This window comes from Myodes glareolus, chromosome 2, assembly GCF_982192425.1.
Source record: "Myodes glareolus chromosome 2, mMyoGla1.1, whole genome shotgun sequence".
NCBI classification, from domain to species: Eukaryota; Metazoa; Chordata; class Mammalia; order Rodentia; family Cricetidae; genus Myodes; species Myodes glareolus.
In genome coordinates this window covers 56,808,978-56,835,921 of record NC_142027.1, presented here as the reverse complement: position 1 = coordinate 56,835,921, position 26,944 = coordinate 56,808,978, and the positions used below count along the sequence as shown (strand labels likewise).

The 26,944-nt window shown below is 38.3% G+C and overlaps 1 protein-coding gene across 2 annotated transcripts in view; it reads right to left on the bottom strand.

Annotated features, from left to right (window-relative positions):
* The window catches only part of Ift57 (intraflagellar transport 57), a 59,963-nt gene extending 53,804 nt beyond the window's left edge, over window positions 1-6,159 (bottom strand). For both annotated transcript variants that reach the window (XM_048454309.3, XM_048454310.3), the window contains exons 1-3: window positions 5,830-6,159; window positions 3,368-3,530; window positions 2,503-2,621 (exon numbers count right to left, since the gene is read on the bottom strand). In XM_048454309.3, the coding sequence (XP_048310266.1) occupies window positions 2,503-2,621; window positions 3,368-3,530; window positions 5,830-6,041 (494 nt within the window). In that variant the 5' untranslated portion in view covers window positions 6,042-6,159. The remainder of the gene's footprint in view (window positions 1-2,502; window positions 2,622-3,367; window positions 3,531-5,829) is intronic.
* Window positions 6,160-26,944: the final 20,785 nt, after the last annotated feature.

The following is a 26,944-nucleotide window of genomic DNA, read 5'->3' as shown; positions in this document are numbered from 1 at the left end:
TGATATTGCAAAAATCATATTTGTAGATTTATTAGTAGACAGATCTTTAAAATAGATTTGTGCATGTGGAATGGCTACATCAACAACTTAGTACATGTTATTGTTTTGATGAGTACTGACAAAATTGGCTTCGAAAATGATACCCTAATTTATACTCCCAAGAATAGTGAAGGATGCCATCTCTGTTTCAATATGTTCACCAATATGTGTAAAATAATCTGTGCCAATAAAACAAATCAAAAAAATCATTGTGTTTTATAACTGAATTACTTTAGCATGAGAGTGACTGAACAATAACCTTATAATTTTAATTGATTATTCATTCTTTCTGAGACACACATTTACACTCTTTCTCTTCCCTAAATTGAGAAAATCAATGTTCACCTAATCTATGATGCTCCCTAGTTTCATTACTTAGAATCATGAATAGTCAAGACTGTTATAATTACTACTGGGTAGACTTGACAGCTTTTTCCTGTCTAGACCCCAGACTTTACATTAGACATTTACAGCGGTCCCTCGAGCCACACCTCATGACAGCTCTCCGATCTCTCAGTGTGCCTACGGCTCTGTTTTTCAATTCACATCTCTGAAATCTGCAGTTTATTTTTATATAGGTAATAAGATTGATTCTTATTTCTAAAATCCAGTTAGTGTTCCCAACATTAAGTATTGGACAATCATTTCTCCCTTAAGGTTGACTTATTTCCACATTAAAAACACCCAGATGCATCCACATTTATTTTATCAACTAATTTTAAGAATCTGTATTTCAAACCTATTAAGATAATATAAAAATTAACATGTAACAGGGAGCAAGGAAGGTATTATGAAACAAATCAATCTTGTACAATAAACTTCCCAATTTTTCATTAGTTAGAATTAGATAATTATCTCAAAAAATGGTCTTCTAAGAATAGATTCACATTTGTATAAAATAGTCATTCATAAGAGCGTTCTGTATAGTGTATGTATTACAGAGGTAATATAGTTTCCAATGTTTATTACTTTTTAACTTTCTCCTTTCTTCTTCCATGCATGCACAATTCTTACAAATTATCCAAGTCATAACTCATAGGTTGAGACAAAGGAAGTACAAATTGAATAGTGGCTGAGACAGTAATAGCTTGGAATGCAATAATGATATACCGGGCTATGGAGTTAGTAACTGAAAATCTAGGGCAGCACATCATGTAATTTATCTTGTTCTGAAACCTAAGCAACAGTATTAGGAGTTGCAGAGTCATTCTTTACAGTGTACTGAATGGATATGTTTGGGTGGAGGTAAAGGAAACTATCACATTTTAGCTTGAAAGTAAACGGATACCAGCTATTTAATATACTTAAACACAATGGTAGCCTAAATCAAGGAAATTTTAATAATTTTTAAATTAATTACATTATTTTTCCCTCCGTCTCTTCCCCCCAAAATCTCCCATATACCCACCCCCTTGTTCTCTTTCAAATTCATGGTTTCTTTTTCTTCCATTGTTGTTGTGTGTGTATGTGTATATGTGTATAAATATTCCTAAATACATAAATACAAGTTGTTCTGTCTGCATAATCTTCCCTGTACACACACACACACACACACACACACACACACATACACACATACACACACTTTTGTAAGTTTTTAAAAATACGTACTAAAAGCAAGTAGATTTTCAGCTAAATGGAATTGCATATGTATTAATATATTAACATGGAATAATAAATACCTCTCTATATCCAGAATTTTGTTCAAATCTAAATCTAATGCTAACTTATATTTTATTTGCATCATGTCTTTCACATTCTAACCTATCACCAATCCGAACTTTCAAAACATGAACTGTATATGTTTTAATCATATCCTATATAAACCAATGGTTTCTGATTTTATTCACTTATTAACACTTACTGAACACATATGACAAACTGATACTGTGCTAATTACCATAGAATACAAATGATGAATGATTGGCAAGATCTGTAACAACAAAATCTACACTGGTAAATAAATTGTTTTAATGCCATAAAATATAAACAATGTACTTTCAGGTCAGAGAAAAGTTATGGAGACTGTCCAAGAGGATGTCAAGTGGCTTCTTTCGTGTTATTCTAGCCACTAAGCAAAGAGAAAAGAAAACCGCATACTCGGTACTATATAAACTTCCTTTTCCGTTTAAATATGAGGCTTTTAGTTACCTCGACGCACACAATGGTTGTGTATATTAACAAACACAGGTACAAAGAGAATTTGGGAAAGTTTTTCCAAACTGGCAAGGATGTATGCAGTTATAGTTAAACCTTCAATAATTACAAGTAGGGAAGAGGCACCAGGATGGTCAACATTACTTCAGAATAGATTTGAAGGACATTCTGATTTTCGTCTAGACTTAACACTTGGTAACACTGTCAGTTTAGAGCAGTCAGTTCTTGTCAGTTTAATTAAACAGCTCTGCACTTCAGGAAAAAATGTTAATTACATAGCATATTTTCCTCTGAGGTAATAGTTACCTTTTCCAAGTGAAACCAATATATTTTAATGCTTCCTCAGCTAAACAGTCAAGAACATAGCATACATGTTCTCCATAACCAGACTTTAATTTTGAAGGAGGAAAATCCGCAGTCCTCCCCTGAAAAGATAAAGATATTATTTGTTAGATGTCAAGATTGTGTCAGCAAAGAATCACTGAGCACATGTATAATTTTCCACTTTTCAAATGATTTCAGAAAAAGGTAGTTGCTTTCCTTCTTTGACATTCATTTCTTAAGTCTCTTCAATCCATTGATATAGTGACACAAAGGAAAAATCAGGTATTTTATTGTTCAAAGTACCAAATTAAAATGCAGTTACATCATAGCAGGAAGACAAATCAATAGTAAAAAAAAACCAGTAAAACTACTCATATGGTAAAATATATTTTTTAAAACAAGGACTCAGTGACTCATTTATTAAAAAGTAACAACCTGTACCAAAATGTCTTATTGCCTTTCCCCAGAAAAAGTCAAAAATGAAAGTACAACTGAGGACACCTAATAAATTCAAGATCCTTTCACAGTACAGGGCTTGGCTTAGCAATTCTTAATTTCCCTTTGAGGGGAAGAACTAACCAATCAACTAACTGTTCACTTTTGAGAGCTAACACAATTAAGACAAACATTATCACTCTCGGCTAAAGAGAGTTAGAGTAACATTTTTAGAAGTGAAATTCATGTTATATGTAATATCAACCATACTAGGAAGATCTTACTAAATTAAAAGATCACCATATATCAGTCAACTATTATCTCTGCCTGTCTGCTATTCCAGAAGAGTCATCTAAAAGGCTAACATCTGTCACTGATGCTAACACTGAAATCCACAGCTAAGAATACTTACAAAAGAGCGAAGCTCAGAGAGTATGTTAGAGATCGTTGCATTGGGATCGTCGTATTCTTGAGGCTGCTCAAAGGGACGCCCTGTTTTGTTGATCAGCCACGCAGCAAGAGTGCAAAACATGTAGAACTGCTCACCTGGGTTGGTAGGCAGAGCAAAGTAGTGTCTGTTTCAAAGCAAGGGAGGGCGGGAATGGTGAGATAAAGCAAACCAACTAGGAACACGTAACACAGTCAAGTCCAAAGCTGCTAAATTTGCATTGCAAGCAGCCTTTGTCAACACTCTTGAACTGTCTTGAACTTTCATCAAGTTTCGAACCAGTATCAGGGGCAATCATTACAATATACAAAATATTTCCAACCAGGAAATGGAAGGTAGTATACTTTGGAGAATAAATACATGAAGCTTTTGGCAAACTCACTTAAGTGATTGATTATAAGTGAGTTCCCCTAAAAAATGACAATTTTGGATTGTGAGGATATTGGAATTTAAGAGACACTAACAACGTACTGTGTTTTTGCTGTTTGTGACCTATCAGGTATGCGAGACAGTTGTTTTCATCTTAGTTGCATACTCAGATCAGATTCTAGAAATACTGATATGGTGAGAGTCAGGTCTTGCCCCATTCTTTCGGGTACAGAACGTAACAGGTACATTTCAAAAGTTCCCACCTTAGATGGTCCAGGGGTGCAGCAAGGATTAAGCACCTTTGCCGCATCCCCAAGCATCACAACTGCTGAACTTTGCTATACCCCTTATTGTACTAAACATGCTCCAGTGAGGATATGACTTATAGAGACCCATAGAGGACAGAAGAGGATATAAAAAGTGTAAGTAACATCACTCAAGAAAGTTGGATCAGGGATCTGCTTTGCTTTCTCTAGGCAGCTATCACTATTAAACTGATACATATATACAGCAATTATAATCAATGAAAAAAATCAGTGGTCTATACTTCAATTTTTCTAAGCTCTTTCCATCAAGAAATTATTAATGTTCTAAAAGAAAACAGAAAGCTAGCAAATTTTAAAGGGTCATGCAGTCTTTTCAGGCATAGGCTTACAAAGAATCTGTCTACTAACAACCGTATTTTCCTTATCAACGGGCACACCTCACGGACAGAGGAACGGACACACTGACAGGTATTGTGGGTGTGTGATGGTAGCTCCCAAGCATGAGGGCACATCAGAATCACCCAGAGGGGCTGAGAAAACAGTTTGTCTTCAGACCTTCTGAAAAGGGAGACCTGGACAAGGACTGGGGAATGTCCCCAGTCCCAGGTGATACTGACCTGCTGGTTGTGACACCGTGAACCACTGGCTAGAGTACAGACACACAAATCCATGGTACTATGTACTTCACTCACCCCTTGAGGTTCAGTACAGCAAAGTGTTAATAGTAACATAAGGTCCAAATCCTTTTGCTTGACAAATGCATTTGGAAAAAATTAACACAGTTTTATCAACACCGAAAATGTTAGCCATCTATATTATTATGATCAATTCGTTTTAAATAATAATCCAATCCGAAAACTTCTATCATGGATCAGGATCAAGATGCACTTTCTTCTCTAACTTTTCTCCTTTTACAGACCAACTCAGCTTCATGGAGAGTCAAAGTATCTTTCAACACGAGTGTCTGGAAAGAGAGCAAGATCTGAAAACTGACTGAGGAATTTATTTGAGCCTACCTATAGACAGTAAAAGAAAGTACTCTAGATAATTCTTTGTATTTGCTTCTTACAGAATAAAGCAAATACAAACGTTGTAGGAACAGCAATGAATCCCAGTTATCCCTAAGCTATCATGACTACATGAGAGGGTGCTGCCTCTCACTCTAGGCAACTAACGGCATGGCACTGCCTTCCAGACAGTCCCAACTTTTTCTACCACAGCAAGCAGGGCCTTTAGGTTCTGCAATGCGGACCATTCCAACAATTAATATTTCAAATGCCTTCTCCACGTTCCAGTTTCTAAGAGTATTGCTGCTGCAAAAGCATTAAGTCTTTTGAACCGCAGTAATTAGTAGTCCACAAGTTTACTACATAAAAAGTGCCCCTCAGCAAGGTTCTAAGTACGCACAGTTGTTAGTTTACAAAGCCTAGCAAAGGAAAGCAAAAACTGGAGAGGGATCTCAATGATAAGGGCATTTATCTCTAGAGATCAGTTTTTCTATCCTTTCTACTGTGGGTATTTTATTACCTTTAAAACGAGATTTGTGTTTGGTTTATGGTGCGTATATGTTTTAAAAAATGGGCAGGCTGTCTTCCCCAGGCCATTACAAAACTTGTTTACTTTCTCCGCAAAATGACCAAGTCTGGAAACTTCACCTCGCTCTCTGCAGAAGTTCCTGTCCTGGGCAAGGAAGGCAGAGAAGTGCGGATCCGAGCCCAGGGACTTCACCTCACCAAGGAGTAGCGTCCCCTGGGCCCAGCCAGCACCGGGAGCCGGGGGCAAGGCACGCACCTGGACGGGGGCTTCAGATTGCTCTTTCGAAGGAGCTCCTCCTCGTAGCGGAGTAGCTTCAGCTTCTCCACCAGGTCCTCCATCACCACGAACATGTGGTAGGCCGCGCCAGGCCCGCGCTCCACCACCGCCTCCCCTGCGCCTTCCCCGCGAGCCCGAGACACCCCATCCTCCAAGCCCGACGGCGGGATCACCGCTGCCGCGGCAGCCATCGCAGCTCAGACCCACAGCGGCCGGCGTGGGCTCGGGCCAGGATCTTCGCGGCCTCTGCCGCCAGGACCGCGTATCCCGCACAGCCGCCACCGTTACCTGGCGACCGCAGGGCCGCCGGTCACCACGGCAACCAGACCCCGCCTCCTTCACGCCCAGCCTACCTTTCTAAATTCTCGCCAACCAAGACTGAATTCCTACATGACGTCGCTCTATGCCCGCCCCATCCTGAGAGGTAGCCCCGCCCAGAAGGCGTGGCTACCGTTCTTCCGCCTCTTTGGCGACTCTCCCTCGCTCCTTAAAGGCACAGGATCGGCGGCTGTTTGGTTCTGCCAGCTCAGTGGAGCCTAGAGAAAGCGCAAGATCTGGTGGTTTGCTCAAGACTGATAAATGAGCGTGGACGTCTGGTCACCTGGGTAACAATTCAAAGGGCTGAAACGAAGCGGAACACAGTAGTGGAGGCTACTCCCCCACTGATCCTCAGTTTTCGTAGTTGTGAAACTCGCTGTCCTTAGTTTCAAGGCTTCTCAGAAATTCCAACCACAAGACTTCTTTTGTCTATTTCCTAACTTAATAGCTTGTGAGATAGTGCTAGATTTAATAGCTAAATAAAACTTGAGGTCATACTACGACCCTATCTTCAATGTTAGGGAAGTGGTTAATTGGAAGGGGGTAGCGGGGGAGGGCACTTGGAGGTTGAAGTGGGAAGAGTGGGTTTTGGGGAAGGATTTGTACCACCCTCACACCCTGCCTCTTAATCTGCTTCAAGCTCATACCGACCTAAGTTTTTGAGTACAAGTGAAATCCAACAAAATAGACTATCTGGAAAGGAACGTCTGCACCGCAGCCCTTGGGATTGATTGATAAGGGCATTTTTGGTTCTGTCTGTAGGTGTTGACTTAGAAAATATAAAGCAGACATAACTGATCACAGGTGTGACTTATCCTTAAAATTCTAAGAAAATAATGCATCAGGCAGCTTTCCTAATAATTAAAGTCAGAAGTGAAGCAAAGTAGATGCTCACTCGCTTCTTAAAAGGTAACTCGGAAGCAAGAGTCAAACATTTGGGAGTTTAATCCTGTGACTGTCAAGGGATCTTGTATCTCACTCTTAAGAATGTAGAAGAATCACCTTGTTTGCATAACTAAAACCTGAAATATATTTGTAAAACCTTTGCTTTGTGATAAAATGAAGAATATACATTTCATTCTAATCAGCCTCGTTTAATACTAATAAAGATATCCAAATGAAGAATGATTCTACTATTGACTTATGTAGAAAATAAATTAAAGGGGAGGAGTCCACAGAGAATTGGATAATTGCATTTCTTTACATCTTCTATGTGTCTGTCTATCTACCTGTCATCTATCTATCTACCTATCATCCATCTATCTACTATTTATCTATCTAGCAATTCATGTGATAAATATGTGTGCAATGAATGTGTGTGCATGTTCATGTATGAGTGAGAGTACATAGGCAATGATTCACTTGTGGAGGTCAGAGTACAACCCGTAGTTTCAGTCTTCAACCACCACTTTGAGACAGGGTCTCTTGTTACTTGTTAGGCATATTCCAGGATAGGGCCTGTAAGTTTCTAGGGAATTTTACTGTTTCTGCCTCTCATATTGTTGGACTACAGACCACTATAGTGCCCTTTTTTATACAGATTCTGCGAATCTGAACTTAAGTCTGCACACCTGCAGTACAGCGTTTACCCACTGAGCCAAATACACAGTCTAAGAATTGCTTTTTAAATAACATTGTTTATAAGTCATGAACCAGTTGCTATTAGTAAAGATGAATGGGAAAATTGAGTCTGCCTCTAGCCCCCTGTCCAATTAGTCTTTCATTTTCTCAGCTGTCCTACAGCAGCGTTTACCCCAGACACATCCACATCCAATAACCACATGTGGAAGTTGAGAGGATTACAAGGTGAATGTGAAACTTTTTAGGAATAAAGTAGTAGCCATAATTATCTAGACATATGTTTTGGGGGTATTTCATTAACTAACAAGCAGCCCGTGGCTTTTAAATAATTCTTGAAAGGCTCTCGAATAGTGGAAATACGTGGTTCACACCCAGGGGGTGGGGGTCCACCTGGAGCATGCTGCCTACATAAGATGTTCTGACATGCTTGGATGCTTGGAAGGTTATGCAGCACAGTGGGAAGTACTCAAACACTGCTTCCCTGCTGACTTTCAATAATGTATGCATCCTGACTTGGGGGAAAATAATAACTCTTCCAAAATCCAGCCATTTCCTTCCCTGACTTTAAAGAATCAGTTTTACACTGTAAATGTGGAGAAAGAAAGAAAGGAAGAAAGAAAGAAAAGAAAGGAAGAAAGACAGGGAGGGAGGGAGGGAAAAAGGGAGGAAAAACGAAAGACCGAAGTACAAACTATCCCCAATAATTCTGGCACATAGAGAATAAAAAGAGAGAAAATCCAATTCATCAACACATTGTGGTTTTCCACGGGAGGAAAAGAGTAAAGAACACAGTAATGTGATTCATCTTTAAAAGGCCCAGATGTTTTCACATTTCCTTATTTATCTACAATAGTTGCCAACAACCAACGGCCTTTTCCTTAATGGAGCAATTCCCTTCAAATCCTTTCCTAGTTATCTCAGTCACTTGGAAGCTCCACGTTGTATTTTTAATAGCTTTTTCTCTGCAAGACTAACTCTTTGACTTAGGAGCTAGATAGAGCTTACAGAGATAGAAATATGGCCGGATGTGTGCACTTCCTACAAAGACTTATCCTGACACCCCTTTAGACTACTATTTGTGGCAGCCTTCAGATGATTTTATTTCTCACAAACCATCTCTGAAATGATTGGAAGTAGTTCATAAGACTTTTAAAAGCCTTTCCATGTCTGCATGCAAGCTAATCTCGGAAAACTAAGCAGAATCCCAGCCAAAGCAGGTCTTAGCTAAATGGATTTCCCGGAAAGGTGCTTAGCAAACCTGACAGTAAAAAGGAGAACTTCAAAGGTGGAGGGAGGCTTGCCTGATGAGCCTCCAAATAGAGGGAATAAGACTTGCAAGACTGGGAAGGTTTAAAAACCTATTTCTTTCTTAAATTGGCCAGTTGGGAGGGGTTTGGGTCCTGAAGAAAGAGCCCTCCTGACTGTAATAATGGTCTTATCACGGGCATACATTTCTTCTTTCACATGCTCTATTTGACTTTTGTCTTCTGCCATGAGTTGGCAAAACATGAGACTATCACAGAAAGCTATTAAATGTTTATGTCTTCTTTCTGGATGTCCCAGACTCCACAATCACTACCCAAATGGATCCTATATCTTTATAAATTTCTTAATCTTAGCTATTCTGTTATAGCAACAGAGACCAACTAAAATACCTTCTTTGGTTTTTAATACATTCATTTTCACTCATTGTAGATACTAAAACATCAGAAAAACACTAATCAAATAAAATTTCTTTGAAGCTGAAACTCTAAGGCTGAACACCTTTCCTGCTTTCCTCCCTTCCTTTCCTGCTCCTCCTCTTCCTTTTTTTTGCTCCTTTTGGGTTCTGTGATTAGGCCTGGAAATTAGATTAAATTCTCTTAACAGAGAGAAGCACACACATTTTATTTAATAGCATCGCATGCACATGGAATTCTGCTTAGAAAAAAAATTAGGTAAGATCAAAAGCATATATATTCCCCGAATTTTTATTAATACAAAGAATAATACATTTGTAGCAAAGTAGAAAGACAAAGGAAAGTGAATTTAAAGTATGATAAACTGTAGATAAAATGACTAGGAAATGAGTGTTTATAATGGAAGGTAAAGATTGTTTTTATAGGTTTCTCTATACACACTGATTTTAGCAGCAACTTCTAATGTCCAATAATAAAAGCATCATTCTCCTCTTAGTACAGAAAAGGAATCTTTCTCATGGGCAACCTCAGATCAGCTTTTAAGTCGTAATTGAGGTCAGAGAGAGAGAACATGTCTGATATTTTACAAGTGCCACCCACTCAAACCAATCAATATGCCACACCAGTATCTGAAAAGAAAATTTTAAATTCCTTCAGTCTGGTAAGTGCTGTGAAAAATCTAGAGAGAGAAAAAAAGGTCATATTCAAATTATTCAATTTGTGAATGTTAGAATGATCTCCCTAAGCAAGATGAAAACATACAGCCAGGGCTCTGTGTCCTACAGCTAAACCCTCCAGTGATGTCTAGGAAGAAACTGCTGGGAAGGCTCAGAGTTTTCCACCTATCCTCGCCAAACTAAAGAAAAGTTCCTGGAGACAGAGAAGCACACAATAAAGTCAGTTCCAGAAACTCATAAGTCTGGGAATGAATCTACCATTTATTGGAGAAAAAATTGTGAAACCTTACTGAAATCTAAGTACACAATAAAGTTTTCACGAATGAAAAAGATCAGTATCATTGTGAAGTTTATAAATTCCGGGTCATTCAAAAACTTCTGATCTGGTGCTTTATACAGGAAAGTATACTTTAGGGAAATATAAGGATGGAATTACAATAAAATATAGGAAATTGCCTAATAAAGGTGAAACTTATTACAGGAGTATTTGGGAAATAGCCTGGGAATAGACACGACTTTCCATGGGAATTCAGTACACGAAAGAGGCGGGGAAAGATGACGTAGTCACAAACTGGTAAGAGGCTATGGGCTATCCACATAGAAACAATCCCATTTCTGATTCCCATCATTTAAATTCCACTTGTGTTGAAGACAGCACTGCAAAGTTTTTCTGATGTGTTTAGAGCACTGGTTCTCAGCCTGTGGCTCTTGGCCCCTTTGGCAAACTTTTGTCTCCAAAAATACTGACTTTACATTTCATAACAGTAGCAAAATTACAGTTATGAAATAGCAATGAAAATATTTTTTGGTTGATGATCACCACAACAAAAGGAACTGCATTAAAGGGTCATAGTGTTAAGAAAGAACCATTGGTTTAGAGGATTGCTAACTTCAGTGAAAGCATTTGTAAAATAAATAGATATGAAAATTGAAAAGACAAGCTCATGATAATTTAGTTTCAAAGGTGTAAAAAAAGACTAAGTAATAACCAAAGAAGAAAGATGTTTGTGATCCATATAATGTCTGTGGTTTAGTCTTTAAAGCATATACATTGATCATTACAAATATATGTTAGGGAGCTGTAGGTGTGATCTAGATTCAGGTTTCCTGGACTTGGCACAATTAGCATTTTAGATGGGATAGTTTCTTGGTTTGTGTATGCCGGTGGGAACTGTTCTGTTCTGTGGACTTGAAAACTTACCCGACTGCCACTCCCGTTATACTGCAGCAACACCTACACCAGTTTTGATGACCAAACATGTCTTTAGACATTGTCAAATGTCCTTTAATGGTGTGTATTTAGTGGGGTGGGGAGGATAACTTCTGGGAAAGAACCACTATTCAAAAATGCAGGTTTGATATTGCAAATGACTCTTAAAGTGCTAGAGGCCAAAGATTAATGAATGCTCTGTGTGAATGGACTATTGGGAATAGAAAACTCACCTTTGCAAAGACAGGGCATTTTTGCAATACAAGAATTGATTTCGCTACATTGATTTTGTAAAGATTTGAATGTGTGAGTTTCAAATGCTTGAGAATGACCTCTGTGCTCAGAAGCTATGTCTGGAGCTACTTCTACTATTAAAGGGTCTTGATTTAGTAATGTATTAAAGCTCAAATTTGAACAGCATTATTCTCAAGTGTTTAGTTTGTTATTCAAATCTTATTCAGTTTGCAAATGTAGATTTGTTGCAGGCAAGCATGAGGGGGTAATTACAGCTTATATTTCTATGCAGATTTTTAAACTGCTCACAAATCTGTTGAATTTGTTTTAATGGTGTCTGGCAAAAAATTCAGGCACGGATTACTCTTTCCAGTCTGAAAGTAAAGGAAAGGAGAAGGATAAATTCTGTTGAGCATTCTAACACAGATATAGACCTCAATGTAAAGGCAAGATTTTTAGTAAATTGCTCTGTTACTGCTGTGGTTTGAATATGCATCCTCAAAATCATGTTGCAATTATTAGTGTAACACTGTTGCAAACTTGACAAACCATTGGGTGGTAGAGCCACTAGGGAGGTAGTGTTTAGATGGGAAGGCAGCCCTCCATTCTGACAAACAAGTTAATGCCATTATGGAAGAGGGTTTCCTCTGCTCTTCATGTATAATGTATTTTCAATGTACTTGCTCTTCCCTTTTGCACTAGGGGCTGGTTCACCCAAATGATTTTTTTCAGGCGTGGGTCCTGCAGTCTTGGGCTTTCTAGTCTGTAGAACTGTAAGAATTATTTAAATTACCTAATTTCAGGATTCTGTTACAGAAGCACAGAATGGATTAAAACAGTATATTCAATAAACTTTAATCACAAGTCTGTTTTCCTAATAGACCCAAATCCCATATAGTAGATATTAAACATGTACAGGTAATTTTTTTATCATAACCATTACTACTATGAACTTGAATTTTGTCATTTTTCTACTTAATGCCACAACTTTCAATAAGTGAAATATGCTCAATCTGGGAAATAAATGTCATTTTAACCTGTGAGCAAAGAGTTTCCTATTCAGTGTGCCGAGAGTCCTGGGTCGGGCGTAGAAGAGATACGACCCCGAGCATCAAGCCCTAATGTGCACTTTTCCCCCGAGTTAGAAAGGAAAATGATTTTATAAACTGTTCCCTTGGGCTTATTTTATTTTGCACTTATTTTCTACTAATGGAATTCTTCTAACCCCATTAAGATTACACTTAACTGTGTCAACTAATTTTGACTCTCAAGGTGGATAAATATCACCCAGCTGCTTTATATACTTTAACGCTTTGATGGGTTCAATGATTTAATTTTCTTGTGGGAAAATGAACCACACATGTGAAGCACCGAGCATGTAACAGTTGTGTAGGTTATAGGAATGACTACTTAAGGAAGTTAAGAAATGTGTATGGGTGTATGTGTGTGTGTATGTGTCCATGTGTGTGTATTTGTGTGTGTGTATGTGTGTGTTTGTGTGTGTGTGTGTGTGTTGAGGAGAGGAATGTAACTTGGATGAGTTTTTATTTTTAGATTTTTTTCCTTTTATTGAAAATAGTTTTTTTCTCACATAATATGTGGTAGTTTTAATAAGAATGGTCCCCATAAGGTCATAGAATCAAGTAGCTCCATAGCCCTGTTAGGGAATGATGGCTACTTGACAGGGATTAGGTGTCCCTTCAACCTTGGTGAAGGAAGTATTTCACTGGGATAGGTTTCACAATTTGAAATGCTCAGGCCAGGCCTCAGACTCTCTCTCTCTCTCTCTCTCTCTCTCTCTCTCTCTCTCTCTCTCTCTCTCTCTCCCTCTCTCTCCCCTCTCACCCCCGTGTGGATCCACGTGTAGAACTCTGAGCTATTCTCCAGCGCCATGTCTGCCTGTCTGTTGCCACGCTTCCCACCGTGTTGACAAAGGACTAAACCTCCATATGAGCTGCAAACAAAGCCAAATGAGGTATTTTCCTCTGTAAGAGTGGCCATGGTCATGGTGTCTCTTCACAGCAATAGAACATTTGATGACTAAGACATAATATATTGTGATTACAGTTTCCCCTCCCTCTGCTCCTCCCAGTTCTTCCCCATCTCCCCTCCCATACAAGTCCACCCTCTTCCTGTCTCTCAATAGAAAACAAATAGGCTTCTAAGGAATAATAATGAAATAAAATACAATAACGTAAAACAAAAGCGTTGACAGGACAAAACAAGCCGATGAAGAAGAGTCAAAGAAAAGGCACAAGAATCAGAGACCCACTGGTTCACACACTCAGGGAGACGGATGACTTTGCAATATGCATTTTAGTGCTTGGCAACAAGGTATAAAAGGAAATATCGGAAGGTGAAAATTGATTCCAAAGATAGCTTTCCTAGCTAGGGTAAACATGTTCTTCAACTGGGGCAGTTGACAACTAGGGTTGTGGGAAGGATGATAGTTATCAAATCGTAGGAAAAGGACTTTTTATCTGGTGTTAGATGTTCTAGAACATAGGTAACACTACAAAGTTTCCTTATGTAGGAGAAAAATGTTAGCTCTTATGGCTCTGTACCGCTGTATTGTGTTGATCTTCTCCAAGCACCTATGAATGGCATGGCTCATTGATGAGAAAGACACAGCTGGAAACACCTACGAAATGTTTTACTAGCTGGGCAATGGCAACATAGGCCCAGTGAAAGAAGGTCATTCTTTTGAGACAGAAGTTGACATCAAAGATTTATGTTACTTTTTAGTTATGAACAGATATGTATGTCTGCATGTGGGAATGTGCATATCTGAGGGCAGATGCCCACAGTGTCCAGAAGAAGGCACCTGAACGATGGGCAATGGGGACCGAACTCGGTTCCACTATTAGAGCTTTACATATTCTTACCTCTGAGACATCTCTCCAGTTTCAACAGCTGACAATTTATTCCTATTTATTCAAAATGCAGAGAGAGAAAGATCTCTGAGAATTAAAGATCAGCCTAGTCCACATATTGTATTCCAGAACAACCAGAGTGCCACAATAAGAATCTGTCTCAAACAAGAAAGGAAGGAAGGAGGGAAGGAAGGAAAAGAGGAAGGAAGGTAGGAAAGAAGGAAAGAGGGAGGAAGGGAGGAAGGCTATATGCTCACCAAAGTAGATATTCTTAGGTGTATAACAAAAAAAGATGAGGTATAAACTGGCAGACAGGAGGAAGAGCAATCAAGCCACTCTCCAAATATTCCAACAATCACCTCGTTTCCTGATGAGGCTTCTATCTTCCACATATGATAGTAACACTTTGATTTGATAAATGTTGGATGCTAACTAGAGTGATTGATCTGATTTGTCAGAGTAGTGAAGGTTAAATAGAAACCCATGTATTTTTCAAGAGCCAGATTTTAAAGATCCAATTACTTTACAGCCTGGGACACCGGCTTGTCTTTGGGAAGAATTAATTTAAGCTGGAGAGTAAATAATAAATGCCATAGTAGAAACGTCTTTTAATGGGGCTCCCTGGAGCGTAATAAAAATGTCTAGTAGATGTTATCTCAGGTGGAATCACACACCTTCATGGTCTAACCCTGCATTTCAGTGCTTAGTGTGTTAGTCTTTCTGATTGTCTGTTTTACCAAGCATTGTCCTCTTGTCTTGGGTTTTAGAATCGGTTGCCCAAACTGTTACGTTGCAATAAACTGTTGAATTAAATGTTTTATTTCTGTTCCCAGATCTTTAGTGGATATTACTCTATTCTATACCTATACAGCTAACTTCAAGAATGGAAGAATGGTCTTTCATTTTGAAGATGTGGGTGTGAAAGCCCAAATTCATACATACAACACTCTGCTACTTTTTGACATGAGCAGACAGCACTTTTCTAACGTTGCTGTATTCCAATTGAATATGATAACCTGTTATGATGTGGGATTGCCCTCTGTGTGCTGTGATTACCATTAATGAATAAAGAAACTGCTTTGGACCCATAGCAGGGCAGAACTTAGGTGGGCAGGGAAGATGGGACTAAATGCTGGGAGAAAGAAGGGCGGGGTCAGAGAGAAACCATGAAGTCTGCTGGAGACAGACACTGGGAACTTTAGCCAGTAAGCCACAGCCACGTGATGATACACAGATTAACCAGAAATGGGTTAAATTAATATGTAAAAGTTAGCCAATAAGAAACTATAAGAAACTAGAGCTAAGGGGCCAGTGATTTAATTATTACAGTTTCTGTGTGGTTATTTTAGGGCTAAGCATCCAGGAATAAACTAGTGGTCTCCTTACTACACTATTAGGCACTGGGTATGAACCACAAAAAGACTCATGGACCTGGTCTCCGTGTCCAACAGTCACGCTTTATTTTGGAGATCTATATAGTTGAATATTGCAAGCATAGAAGAACATGGATGAGTAAGTCAAATTTGGGGGGAAAGGCTCTCCTGCCATGTTCTATTTCAGCTCTTCCCCCAAAACTTGGCTGCTATTCCATTTTTCTTCTGTCTTGTGATATGGTCTCCCTTAAGAGTCTCAATGTCCCGTCTTGTTTTCAAAAGGTGAGAACAACGAGAAGAAATCCTGAGAAGTCCAACTTCAGAGCTAAGTGCCTGGATCTACCCTGTATGCACAGTGTGCTGTCTGATGCCCTCCATCCCCTGGCTTAGTGAGCAGGGCTGTGAGTTGATGTGTGTGTGTGTATGTGTGTGTGTGTGTGTGTGTGTGTGTGTGTTTGAAAACTTCAGTAAAGGCTCTGCCATATTCAGTCAGGTATTTCTGTAATCTAGAGAAAGCAGGAATCTCTCATCTAGCCACTGAAAATTCAAATCGAAGTATATTCAAGTATATTCTAAAGCACCCTCTCCAAAATAGCCCCACCTCAGGAAGCAAAATAAGCTCCCATCTCTCATTGCAACTTCTTTACAACTTATCATTTTCATGCAGTTTTTCTTTGGCATGCTCTGTATGTCAAGCACAGACTTAAAAATTATAATGCAGGCTTCAGAGGCATACTCATATCTCTGCATGAGACTTCTCTTCTCCATGACATCCAAGGCAGAGAAACTTTCGCAAGAATACAGCAAGTTGTATATAAACTGTGCAGCTGTCTAAAGCCCCTGGAAGACAGGAAAACTCTCTCACCCATGGAACAAGTGTAAAGGCTTTTCCTTCACTCCATACTTGTGAAAACTAGCTAAACACCTACCAGTTCATTCCTTTTTTTCCCCCCAAATTAATGTGGAATGCTTACATTTATTTGGTCCACTTGAAGAATTCAAGCTTCTTGTTAACTTCATTTAGTTTCTTGGCCGAGGTCTGTAACACTGTTTTTGTTTGGTTGTTTTGCTTCGTGACTTTAAAACAAGATTAAGCAGGTTAAGCCTGGTGGTGGTGGTGCGTGCCTTTAATTCCAGCACTCAGAAGGCAGACGCAGGTGGATCTTTGTGAGTTCAAGGCTGGCCTGTTCTACAGAGCTAGTTCCAGAACAGTCAAGGCTGTTCCACAGTGAAATCCTGTCTCGAAAATAATAAATAAAAATAAATAAATAAGTAAAATAAGATTAAATGTCTGGTAGAAAGCCTTCTTCTTCCGACCTCTGTCTTCTTGTTGTTAAACGGCGTCACATTTATGAATATTAAAACATGTTGTAAATATACTTTTAAAGAAATTGGATCTACCACCCAGAGACGTAGCTTATACTATCTGTCTCTCATTTGAGATCACTGAAAATTTCCCCATTTTCTATTATTTCTAGTTTTAAACTGACAGTTCATTTTAGGATAGACACTGCTGCCTTTAAGGTGTGCAGTGCTGAGCACGGAAACCTCACACTTCACTTTTGGAAGGCAAAGACTGACGGTAAGACTCTCTACTCGGCCCAGGTCCTTTCAGGAAGAAAACCATTTCCTAAATGAGGTAGAGGGAGGAGTGCTGTCTCAAGTCATACCAGAAATCCCTCAGAGGCGTTGCCTTTGTCGAATAAAAAGCAAAAAGGTCTTTATTCTTACTTGAAGCACAATGGTGACGTCCTTACGCTTCCCCCTCCAGATCTGGTCTTTTTTCACTCTTTTGTCTACAGTGTTCCCAAAGTAATCGTCCTACAAATGACTGCAAATAGGAACTTGCTCCCATCACTTTATGGTCCCTCTATTCAGGACAGCAAAATTCTTAGCTTGCTATATCTGCCTCCAGGGACAAATTCAGGCTTTGTGAGGCTCAGAGCTCACAGAGCTAAGGGTAGAAGTCATAACATGAAACAAAAAGTTTGAATTCTAATTCAGGTTCTGGACTTAGAAGGGACCTTTGGGATGAACCTCCCTAAGGCATGCATTTCACCAGTCTCCTGGTATACCTTCTCTATTAAGGGAATTGCTTAATTATCTCAAATGAGCTGAGGTTACGGGATCAATAAATAATGAACAGGATTAAGGAACAAGTAACTGACAAGCTGAACTTGCTGGTAGCTCTATTATTGCTGACTAAAATCAAGACTTGATGTTGCTGAGTTTCACCAGGGAATTTCTTTCTAACATGAAAGAAATGCACTGAATGTTTCTTATAGTTACCTTGATAGAGGAGATATTGGACCCATCATTTTCAGACAACATTGACTTCAAATGGGTTTGATCCTCAGGTTGCTTAAATAAAATTAAGTAAAATATATCTCTATAACATAAGGTTGCAACATGCAACTCTGGTAGCTACTAACTTCCTTCAATCACCCTCCAGTCTCTGTATGAAATATTTATTTAACAGTTTTCTTGCTGTGATGAGCCATATTCTTGATAATAGTTCAATGGTAGATGATTGGATTTGGCATTTCTCATAGCATTGTCTGGCTATGTAGTAGACACAACTGAAATCATGCTGGCAGGGCCCCTGGTTCACTCCCTCACGTCAAAGGCTCTAGTTCTATCCACTTGAGACTAGAGATGATTTAATGATGGGAATCATAGTGGCATTTCATTTGTATTTTAATAAACAAAAATCAGAGAGTAAAACAGTCCCACTGGTCAGCCTTACAGACCAGGCAGTGATAACACACACCTTTAATCCCAGTACCACACTAGTTACCATAGCAACCGAGTGGTCTATGTCTCTCATCCCAGTGGTACACACCTTTAATCCCAGCCCTAGAGAGGATTATAAATCAGGAGGAGACAGCTCTCAGACACAGTATTATTCTGAAAATCCTGGAGGCAGAATCGCCATTTTGAATTGAGGTCTAGGTAAGAGCTGGTGTCTGGCCGTTTTGCTTTTCTGACCTTCAGGTTGAGCCCACTTTTTCTCTCTGAGTTTATTAATCATGCTTCAAGGAGTTGGTGCACATATTCTGCCATCATCTTTCTTCATCCATGCAAACATCCTTACTTCCTTTTGTGACTCCCGGTTCCTGCTTTTGTTTTCTCTGCAGCCTGTTTTGAAAAATGAGCAGTGAATTCCTTATTTCTTCGGTGATTTTTTTTTTCCTCTAAAGTATTTCTGCTAGCTTGGGTCCTTCAAGAAACAGAGGCCAAAAATGGGATTAGACACATAAGAATTTTATTAGGCTGCATGCCTGAGATTAGTGGCACTAAAATAGTCCTTTGATTTTTTTCCCCTCTGTCCCATATCAGGGGTCTCTTCTGACATGAGACAGTGATTTTGGATGTCACTTTAGCAAGTATACTCGGATTTGGAGAAGAAAGAGTCACTACAACTCCAAAGCAAATTTTAAATATCAATTGGACTGGGACTACAAAAAGACCATTTGCATTGTATGATTGTAGAAAATAACAGAAACAAACATTTGGGAAGATTTATGACAGTTTTTCTGTTGGAAATGTGATATACTAATAGGCCAATTTACTCTTTTTCTTGGGACATTTGTTTCTGGATGATTCATTCTTTTTCTTCAGATGTCTCATTTGTCCAGCGGTCTTCAGATTCCCTAGCTGGATGCCTTTATTCTGAAAGACAAAATCAAAATCCTTCCCCAACCTTAATTTTTGGGAAGTTACCATATGGGAAGTTATATTTGATCAAATGAAAAGCATTTGTTGGTTTTAAAGCTAGTTTAGATTAAATGGCCATGTTGTTTGATTAAATATTACCTCTTCTAATCAAGGAGTGTCTCTTGTTCAAATCTAATCTTTTTCAGTTTTGACCATATCCGTAGCTTTCTTTTCCTCCTGTCCAAACAAAATCAAAACCTCTTCACCAATGTAACACATGTCCTCCTTTTTATTCTGAGATCAACACATCTTTAAATTATACCAGCTGATTTAATTCTGTAGTTTTTTTTCTATTATCCAATGTTTCTCTATAGCAGCTGCTCCTTTACCATTATCATTTAGAAAATTTAAAGTTAATAAAACATTATGCAATCTATTTCTGGGGGTCTTCATCATCCCTTTTTGTTTATTTACCATATCTTTTAGAGTTAGACTTGATCTTTCTGTAACTGCCTGGCTTATAGGATTGTATGGTGTATCTATAATATGCTTTATACTATAATAATCAAAAAACGGTTTTATTTTCTTAGAGACGTATCCTAGAGCATTGTCTGTCTTTATTTGTACGGGTATACTCATGATGGCCATCACTTCCAGCAAAAGAATGATTACAGATTTGGCCTTTTCCGAACTCAAAGCAGTTGCCTGTTGAAAATCTGAATAGGTATCAATGGTGTATTTTATGTATTTTAATTTTCTAGATTCTACAAAATGAAACACATCCACCTGTCAGATTTTATTCCTTTGAGTACCCTTTGGGTTACTACCTACAAGTAATAGTGTTTTGTTATATAAAGAACAAGTAGGACATTTCCTTGGCTTATTGCCACATAATGGAAAAGTCTTCTATTAAACCTTTGCTGTTGAGATGATATTTTTTTATGAAATTTTGAGACCTCCAGCACATTATAATCAATAGTTGATCGATTTCTATGTTACCTTGTGCTGGAGGACCTATCAGACCCATATGGGATCATATGTGTTACGTATATGGGATCATTCCTATTCCTGATTATATCTTGTAACTGAATAAATAATGAAGTCAATTCTGTATGATATGGTATAAATTCAGAGGTTTTAATATGCAAAACAACTCTTTTCCAGATTGTAAATTGGTAACTATGTTGAGAGGTTCCTTAAAATCCATGAGAGAATAGCATGTAATTCTGACTTTTGGACAGAATCGTAAGGGTTTAGCTCTACTCTACTTAAATTTCCTGATTTTTAACCTGCCTTTCCTGATTTTTTTGTATCAGTTTATAATGTAGGGGGCTCCAGATATTGGTATTTCTTGTACAATACAAGGAAGGATTCAGTTAGTTCTTTTTACAAGTTGAATTCTCTTGCTTTTGGGATAGTTGCTGTTAATCTTTCCCCTCAAAATTGATGCAAACTCTTTGCCAGGATTCATGGTCTTCCCATAATTTGTCAATTTTATCTTTAGTGGATAGTACTGCAATTTCTATTGGGGCTATTCCTATTCATTGACAAGGTCTCGATTTTCCTTTTAAAATTAACTCAGAGACCTTTTCAATGTAAGTTTTTAATTTTTTACTGTTTATGCAGTAAAAAGATCCATTCTAAGATAATACCTTCCCTCTGCATTTAAATTCCTGTAGGGGAATTCTTGGAGAGTAATATGACCAGAATGCAGTTAAACTTTGGATCCACATTATCCACATGTGAAATATGTTGAAACACCAGGGCATGTTTGTTGGGGTTTCTGTCCTGACCTGGTTCCTGCATTTCTTAAGTCACAAGGAAAATCACACAGAGAGGTCTATATAAGTTATAAACTGATTGGCCCATTAGCTCCAACTTTTTATTAACTCTTACAACTTATATTAACCCATTATTCTTATCTATGTTAGCCACATGGCTCAGTACCTTTTTCAGCAGAGTAGGTCATATCCTGCTTCTTCAGTGTCTAGACAGGACTGGGGAGGAATAGGTTTCCTCCTTCCCAGAATTCTCCTATTCTCTTTGACCAGCCTCTACTTCCTGTCTTGTTGTCCCACCTATACTTCCTGCCTGGCTACTGACCAATCAGCGTTTATTTAAAACATAATTGACAGAATACAGAATTGTCCCACACCAATAAGTAATTTCTCTTCCACCAAAACCAATTCTCTTTCAACTTCAGATGATAATTTCTTGGGACTATTTAAGTCTTTGTCACCATCTAAAATTTTGTTTAAATTAACCAGTTCATCATGTTTTATCCAAACAGTTGGCCATAGATTGGAAATGTCTCCCAACAATCTTTGAATGCCATTAATAGTCTGCAACTGGTCTCTCCCAATTTGTACCTTTCAGAGTCTAATTGTTGCAAAACCATTTTATATCCTAAATAATTAATAGAATCTCCTCTTTGTAGTTTTTCAGAAGCAATTCATAATCCTCAACAAGGCAAAACTTTCTTCTTCAAACATTCTTTCTACAGTATCTATATTTGAATCAGCTAATAAGATGTGATTCATGTAATGATAAACTATAGATTGAGAAAATTACTTATGTATTATTTTTGATGGCTGACTTACAAAATATTGGCACAGGGTGGAATTATTTAACATTTCCTTGTGGGAGAATCTTCTATTGATATCTATTAAAGGGCTGAGAAGTATTATAAGTAGGCACCGTGAAGGTTTTTCTCTCTTTTTCTTTTAAAAGTATAGTGAAGAAACAATCTTTAAAATCAATAACTATAAGAGGCTATCCTTTAAGCAATAGAGAAGGCAAAGAAATGCCAGACTGTAGAAAGCCCATTGGCTGAATCACCTAATCTATAGCTCTTAGGTCTGTTACCATTCTCCATTTTCCAGATTTCTTTTTAACAACAAATATAAGACAATTCCAAGGGATAACCGAGTCTTCAATATGCTGAGCATTTAGCTGCTCTGGTACCAGCTGTTCTAAGAACTACAGTTTCTCTGTTCATCAACCATTTTAAAGGTAAGGCTGTTGGTGCCTTTGAAAGATCAGCAGCTATAATGCCCTGTTCTCCTACAGTCTAAATGGTTGGTGACTATTCTTTATAATACCTTCTAATATTTTTCCCAGAATCATATGTTAATATATGGCTTGTTTCTGAGATTGAAGGAATGTTAATCTGATTATTCCATTGTTGCAACAAAGCATATTCCTTTAAGTTCGTTGCTATGTTAGCAATATATGGCTTTAATTTTCCTCTCTGACAATCTGACCTTATACATTAGACCCATATTACTCTCTGTTTTACCTGAGATACAGTTCCAGTCTCTAAAAGCTGAGCATATACCCCATGAAGAAGTCAATTTGGATGTTAAAATTCTGGTGCAATTATTGTGACATCTGCACCTATGTCTACAAGGCCATTAATGACAACATCATTTATTTGCATTTTAAATTTTGGTCTTTTTCATTTATAGAAGTTTGTCGAAATATTTGCTTTATGGTTTCTCTTGAATTTATTGTTCTTTTCTCTATAGTTTTTCTATCATCCAGAGCAGTACGGTTTCTTATTATAGGCATTAGGTTCTTTAATTGTACTGGGAAAAGTTTCCTCCATGGTTACAGAAAAATGACTGAACCAAATTTGGCAAAGTGTCCTTCAAGAGGCCCCTCACAGTGTGGCCTCTGGAGACTGTTTCAGAGAGGCTACAGCAGGAAAACCTCAGCCTTTCTCAGAGGCTTGAGGAAATAAAGAAAAGAAAGCCTCATTGGGTGGGGCAGGAGTCTCATGTGCAGTTCTGGCTTCTGTCAGTGGCTACAAAGCGAGGCGAGTGGCTTTTTTATGAATTCCTGCCTTTAAGTTGTATGCCAATATGTAGCATGAGTTCTCATAGGCGAAGTCAGATATTGGGGAAAATGCTGAGAAATCAGGGAGATGAAGAAATAAAACCACTGCCACCTAACCTCTCAACTTTCCTGTTTCCTCTGGTCTTATCATTTCCTCTCTCTCCCCAGCCACATCACCTCCTGTCTGTCTGTACAGACCTCCAGACCTCTATGGTTAGCTAGTGGCTAGCTCCACCCTCTGATCTTCAGGCAAGCTATGTTTGTACAAACAAGATAACACTATAGGAAACAGTGTTGGTGAAAGTATCAGTTACTATTATGTGGCTGTGAATAAAAGTACTAACAAAAGCCAAAGGGAGGAATGATTTATTCGGCCCTGCCTTCAGTGAGATTTCAGTCCATCATGGGGGAGAGGGAATACTGGAAGGCCAGCTCAGTCAGTGTTTGGAGCCTGTGGCAGTACCAAATTTTGGTAACTCAGGAAACAGTGTCTGGAATCAGAGTCTGGAGTAGTCACCTTCACTTTGGAGTTCGATTTCTGGTAATCTGCTTCCACCAGTGAGGCTGTACCATCCAGGGCCTTTGCATAGCCCACAACAGTGTTACCAGACAGGAAGCTAGTGTTCAAAATATGAGCGTGTGGGATTCATCTCACATTTTAACTGTAAAAGCATAATTCACAGAGAAGCCTTTCAGGTAGTTAAAATAGCCTTTGGCATTCCCTTTGTCATCTTTGTCAGTCTTCTTAGCCTGCAAGCTAAGCGATCCCAGCTCACCCACCCGCTGATGGCTGATTGCTATGCAGACGCCAGCTCCCACCAACCCTTAACGATGTTCTGACTTACAGTGTTCGGATGGAATCTGTATCGATGTATGTTTAAAATTCCCCCCCGTTGAATCTGATACAGAGCCGGGAGTTATATCATCCTCCCAGGAAAGTTACTGCTTCTATCTAGCATCTCGCTGCTGGGGATAAGAAATCAGAACTACCATCCCATTCAGGAGTACTGTTTGTCCTGTGATATCTTGACATTCAAATGTTCTTCCCCTTGTGACCATTTCGCTCCACCAGTCTTGTGCTTCTCACCCTGAAGTAAAACAATTTTTCCTTAAGAAGAAAGACTCAAAACAAAATTAAGAGGCTCTGCCTTCTTTACTCACTGGCTTTTTAAAACACTGTATTCTGAGAGCAATGGGCTCTGTCTTGTCTTTGTTGCTATTTTCTGCAAGTCTAATTTTGACAGAATGACGTAGCCCATTATTAGTTTTAGTTCTAACTAGTTCCCTGCAACTGCAACTGCATCGTCTGCTTAGTCTGTCTCTATGCTTCTCTTGCCTTAGCTCCCAAGGTGTAGTGGAACCTCCCACAAGTTCCAACTGTTTCTCACTATAGTAGACTATCTGGCATGGGAATGCTCTAACTGCTTTTTAAAATAAATTTTCTTAGTACCTGCCACATTTTACAGTGTCCTTGACAGTGTCCTCTCCTTGGATGTAATAGATTTGGGTTTTTTTTCTTTCTTTCAGAGTTCCTATTCTCTTCTGAAGGCACTAATTTATGGTCAAAGCCAATTTAATTCAAGGGGGAAAAGTTACTTTTTAAAAAGAAGCTTCTTAAATACCCAGCTTCATTCTTTTCAGTAGGAGTCACCAGGCAAATCAAGAACTTAGTATATATCTTTTCCCTTCAATACTCCCTCTTCATAGAACATTGCTATATCAAAGTCAATGCAAAGGTTTATGTAAACAGAATTTTTCTATTAGTTCATACAATAGAAAATTAATTGGAAGCAACTAGCATGTCCAGTGGTATGTCGTTAATATTCCATTGAAAATATGACGCTGAGTTAGACAACATTAGAAAAGAGTCTGTGGGATACTTAATGACATGGGAAAACACTCATGCAATCACAAAGTAGGTTTGAAGATTATGTAAAATGCACAAGATCAGCTTTTTAAAAATAAATCAAATGAATTATCATGCTAACAACAGTTCTACTACGAGATTATTGTGGGTTTTGAGCTCTTTTTTTCATTTCCAAACACCTTATAACCACATGGTACTTTAAATATAAGAAAAATATATTAGATTTTTTTATCATAGAGTCTTACATCTCCATCTTTGGTTGTCTGCTTGGCTAGATTTCTCTTTTATTTTTATATGTGGTCCTAAAACTTTATTCAAGTCTCAGCTATCAAAGATAATGAAAAGGACAGAGAACTCAGTCGCTTGCTAAGCAATTCTCTTGATTCCCTGCTAGCTAGCCTTTGAGTCTGTCTGTCACGTAGAGCACTGGGGGTTAGAATACTCAGTTCTTTATGCATTGCATTTACTACTATCTCACACTAACCTTAAAAGGTATTTAGTGTTTTGTAGGTGTAGACTCTAGGTTCATATTTCCAAGAATAGACAATTGGTATGGTTGTCTGTGACCCAGCATCTCCAATGACAAACTCAATCTTTCCATTACAAGCCAAACCTGAGGTATGTAGCAGCCTCCAACAAATTATTAGATCATACACAACAAGTGTCTTCATTTCCTAGCCCTTCGATGAGTCATTTTTAAATTGAATTTTGCTTTTTATTTTGAAATAATTATAGCTCCACATGCCCTTGAAAGAAATAGTAAGGACTCATTATCTCTTTCCCCACCCAGCTTCACAGGGAAGATTATACAAAAACTGGTGAAAGATCAGCACTAAGATCAACAAACTGACATTGAAATGGTCAAGATACGGAACATATCCATCACTACGCAGATCCTTCAGTTCGACCAGATCCACTTTCCTCATCATCCTACTTAATCTCCGATGACTGCTGAGTTGTACTAGTTGTATAATATCATAAATGATGAATGATGCCTGAATAGAATCGTGAGGTATGCAACTTTGGGGAATTTTAGGTCTTAAAACTGAACCTTATTCTCTGGACGCTCAGATAGACTGTTGTATGTAGCAATTGTCGGTTCCTTTTTCTTGTTGAGCTGTAGTCTGTGGTATGGAAGCACTATAGTTTAACTCTCCTATACTAAAGGATTATTTACATTGTTTTCAGTTTGGAAGAATGGTTAAGGAAGCCTCTATACTATCATTGTTTTTGATATCATAGGTTTTTGTCTAAATTCTATCACTCTAGGATAAATTTTTAGGGGTAATTATTGAGTTGTATCTTCTGTTTTAAAGAAACCAGCAAAATATTTTTAGACACCTCTAACAGCAGTGCAGGAGTTACCAGTTTCTCTCCATCCTGGTCCTGTTGATGTTGTCTTTGGCTTCTATAGCAGTCATTCTGGTTGGCATCTGATGATAGCTTATATTTCCAGTAATGTTGATAATATTTCCATGTAAAATTTCCGTATAGTATCTTGCATGACAGGTTTCTTCACATCTTTGTTCTTTGTATTATTGTGTTCATAGATTTTATTGTTGAAATGTGATATTCTGGATAGGAGTCCTTCACCAGATGAGAGGCCTACAGAGAAAAGGTTCTTCTTTGTCTCGCAATGTGGTCCTTTGTTGACTGAATGTTTAACATTTTAACGAATCCCAGTTCATTTTTTTTCCTTTTCTGGATCATAATTTCAGTGTCCAATCTAAGAAATGTTTATCTGTAATGCTAAAGATTTTTCTCAAACCGCTTACACTAAAAGTGTTA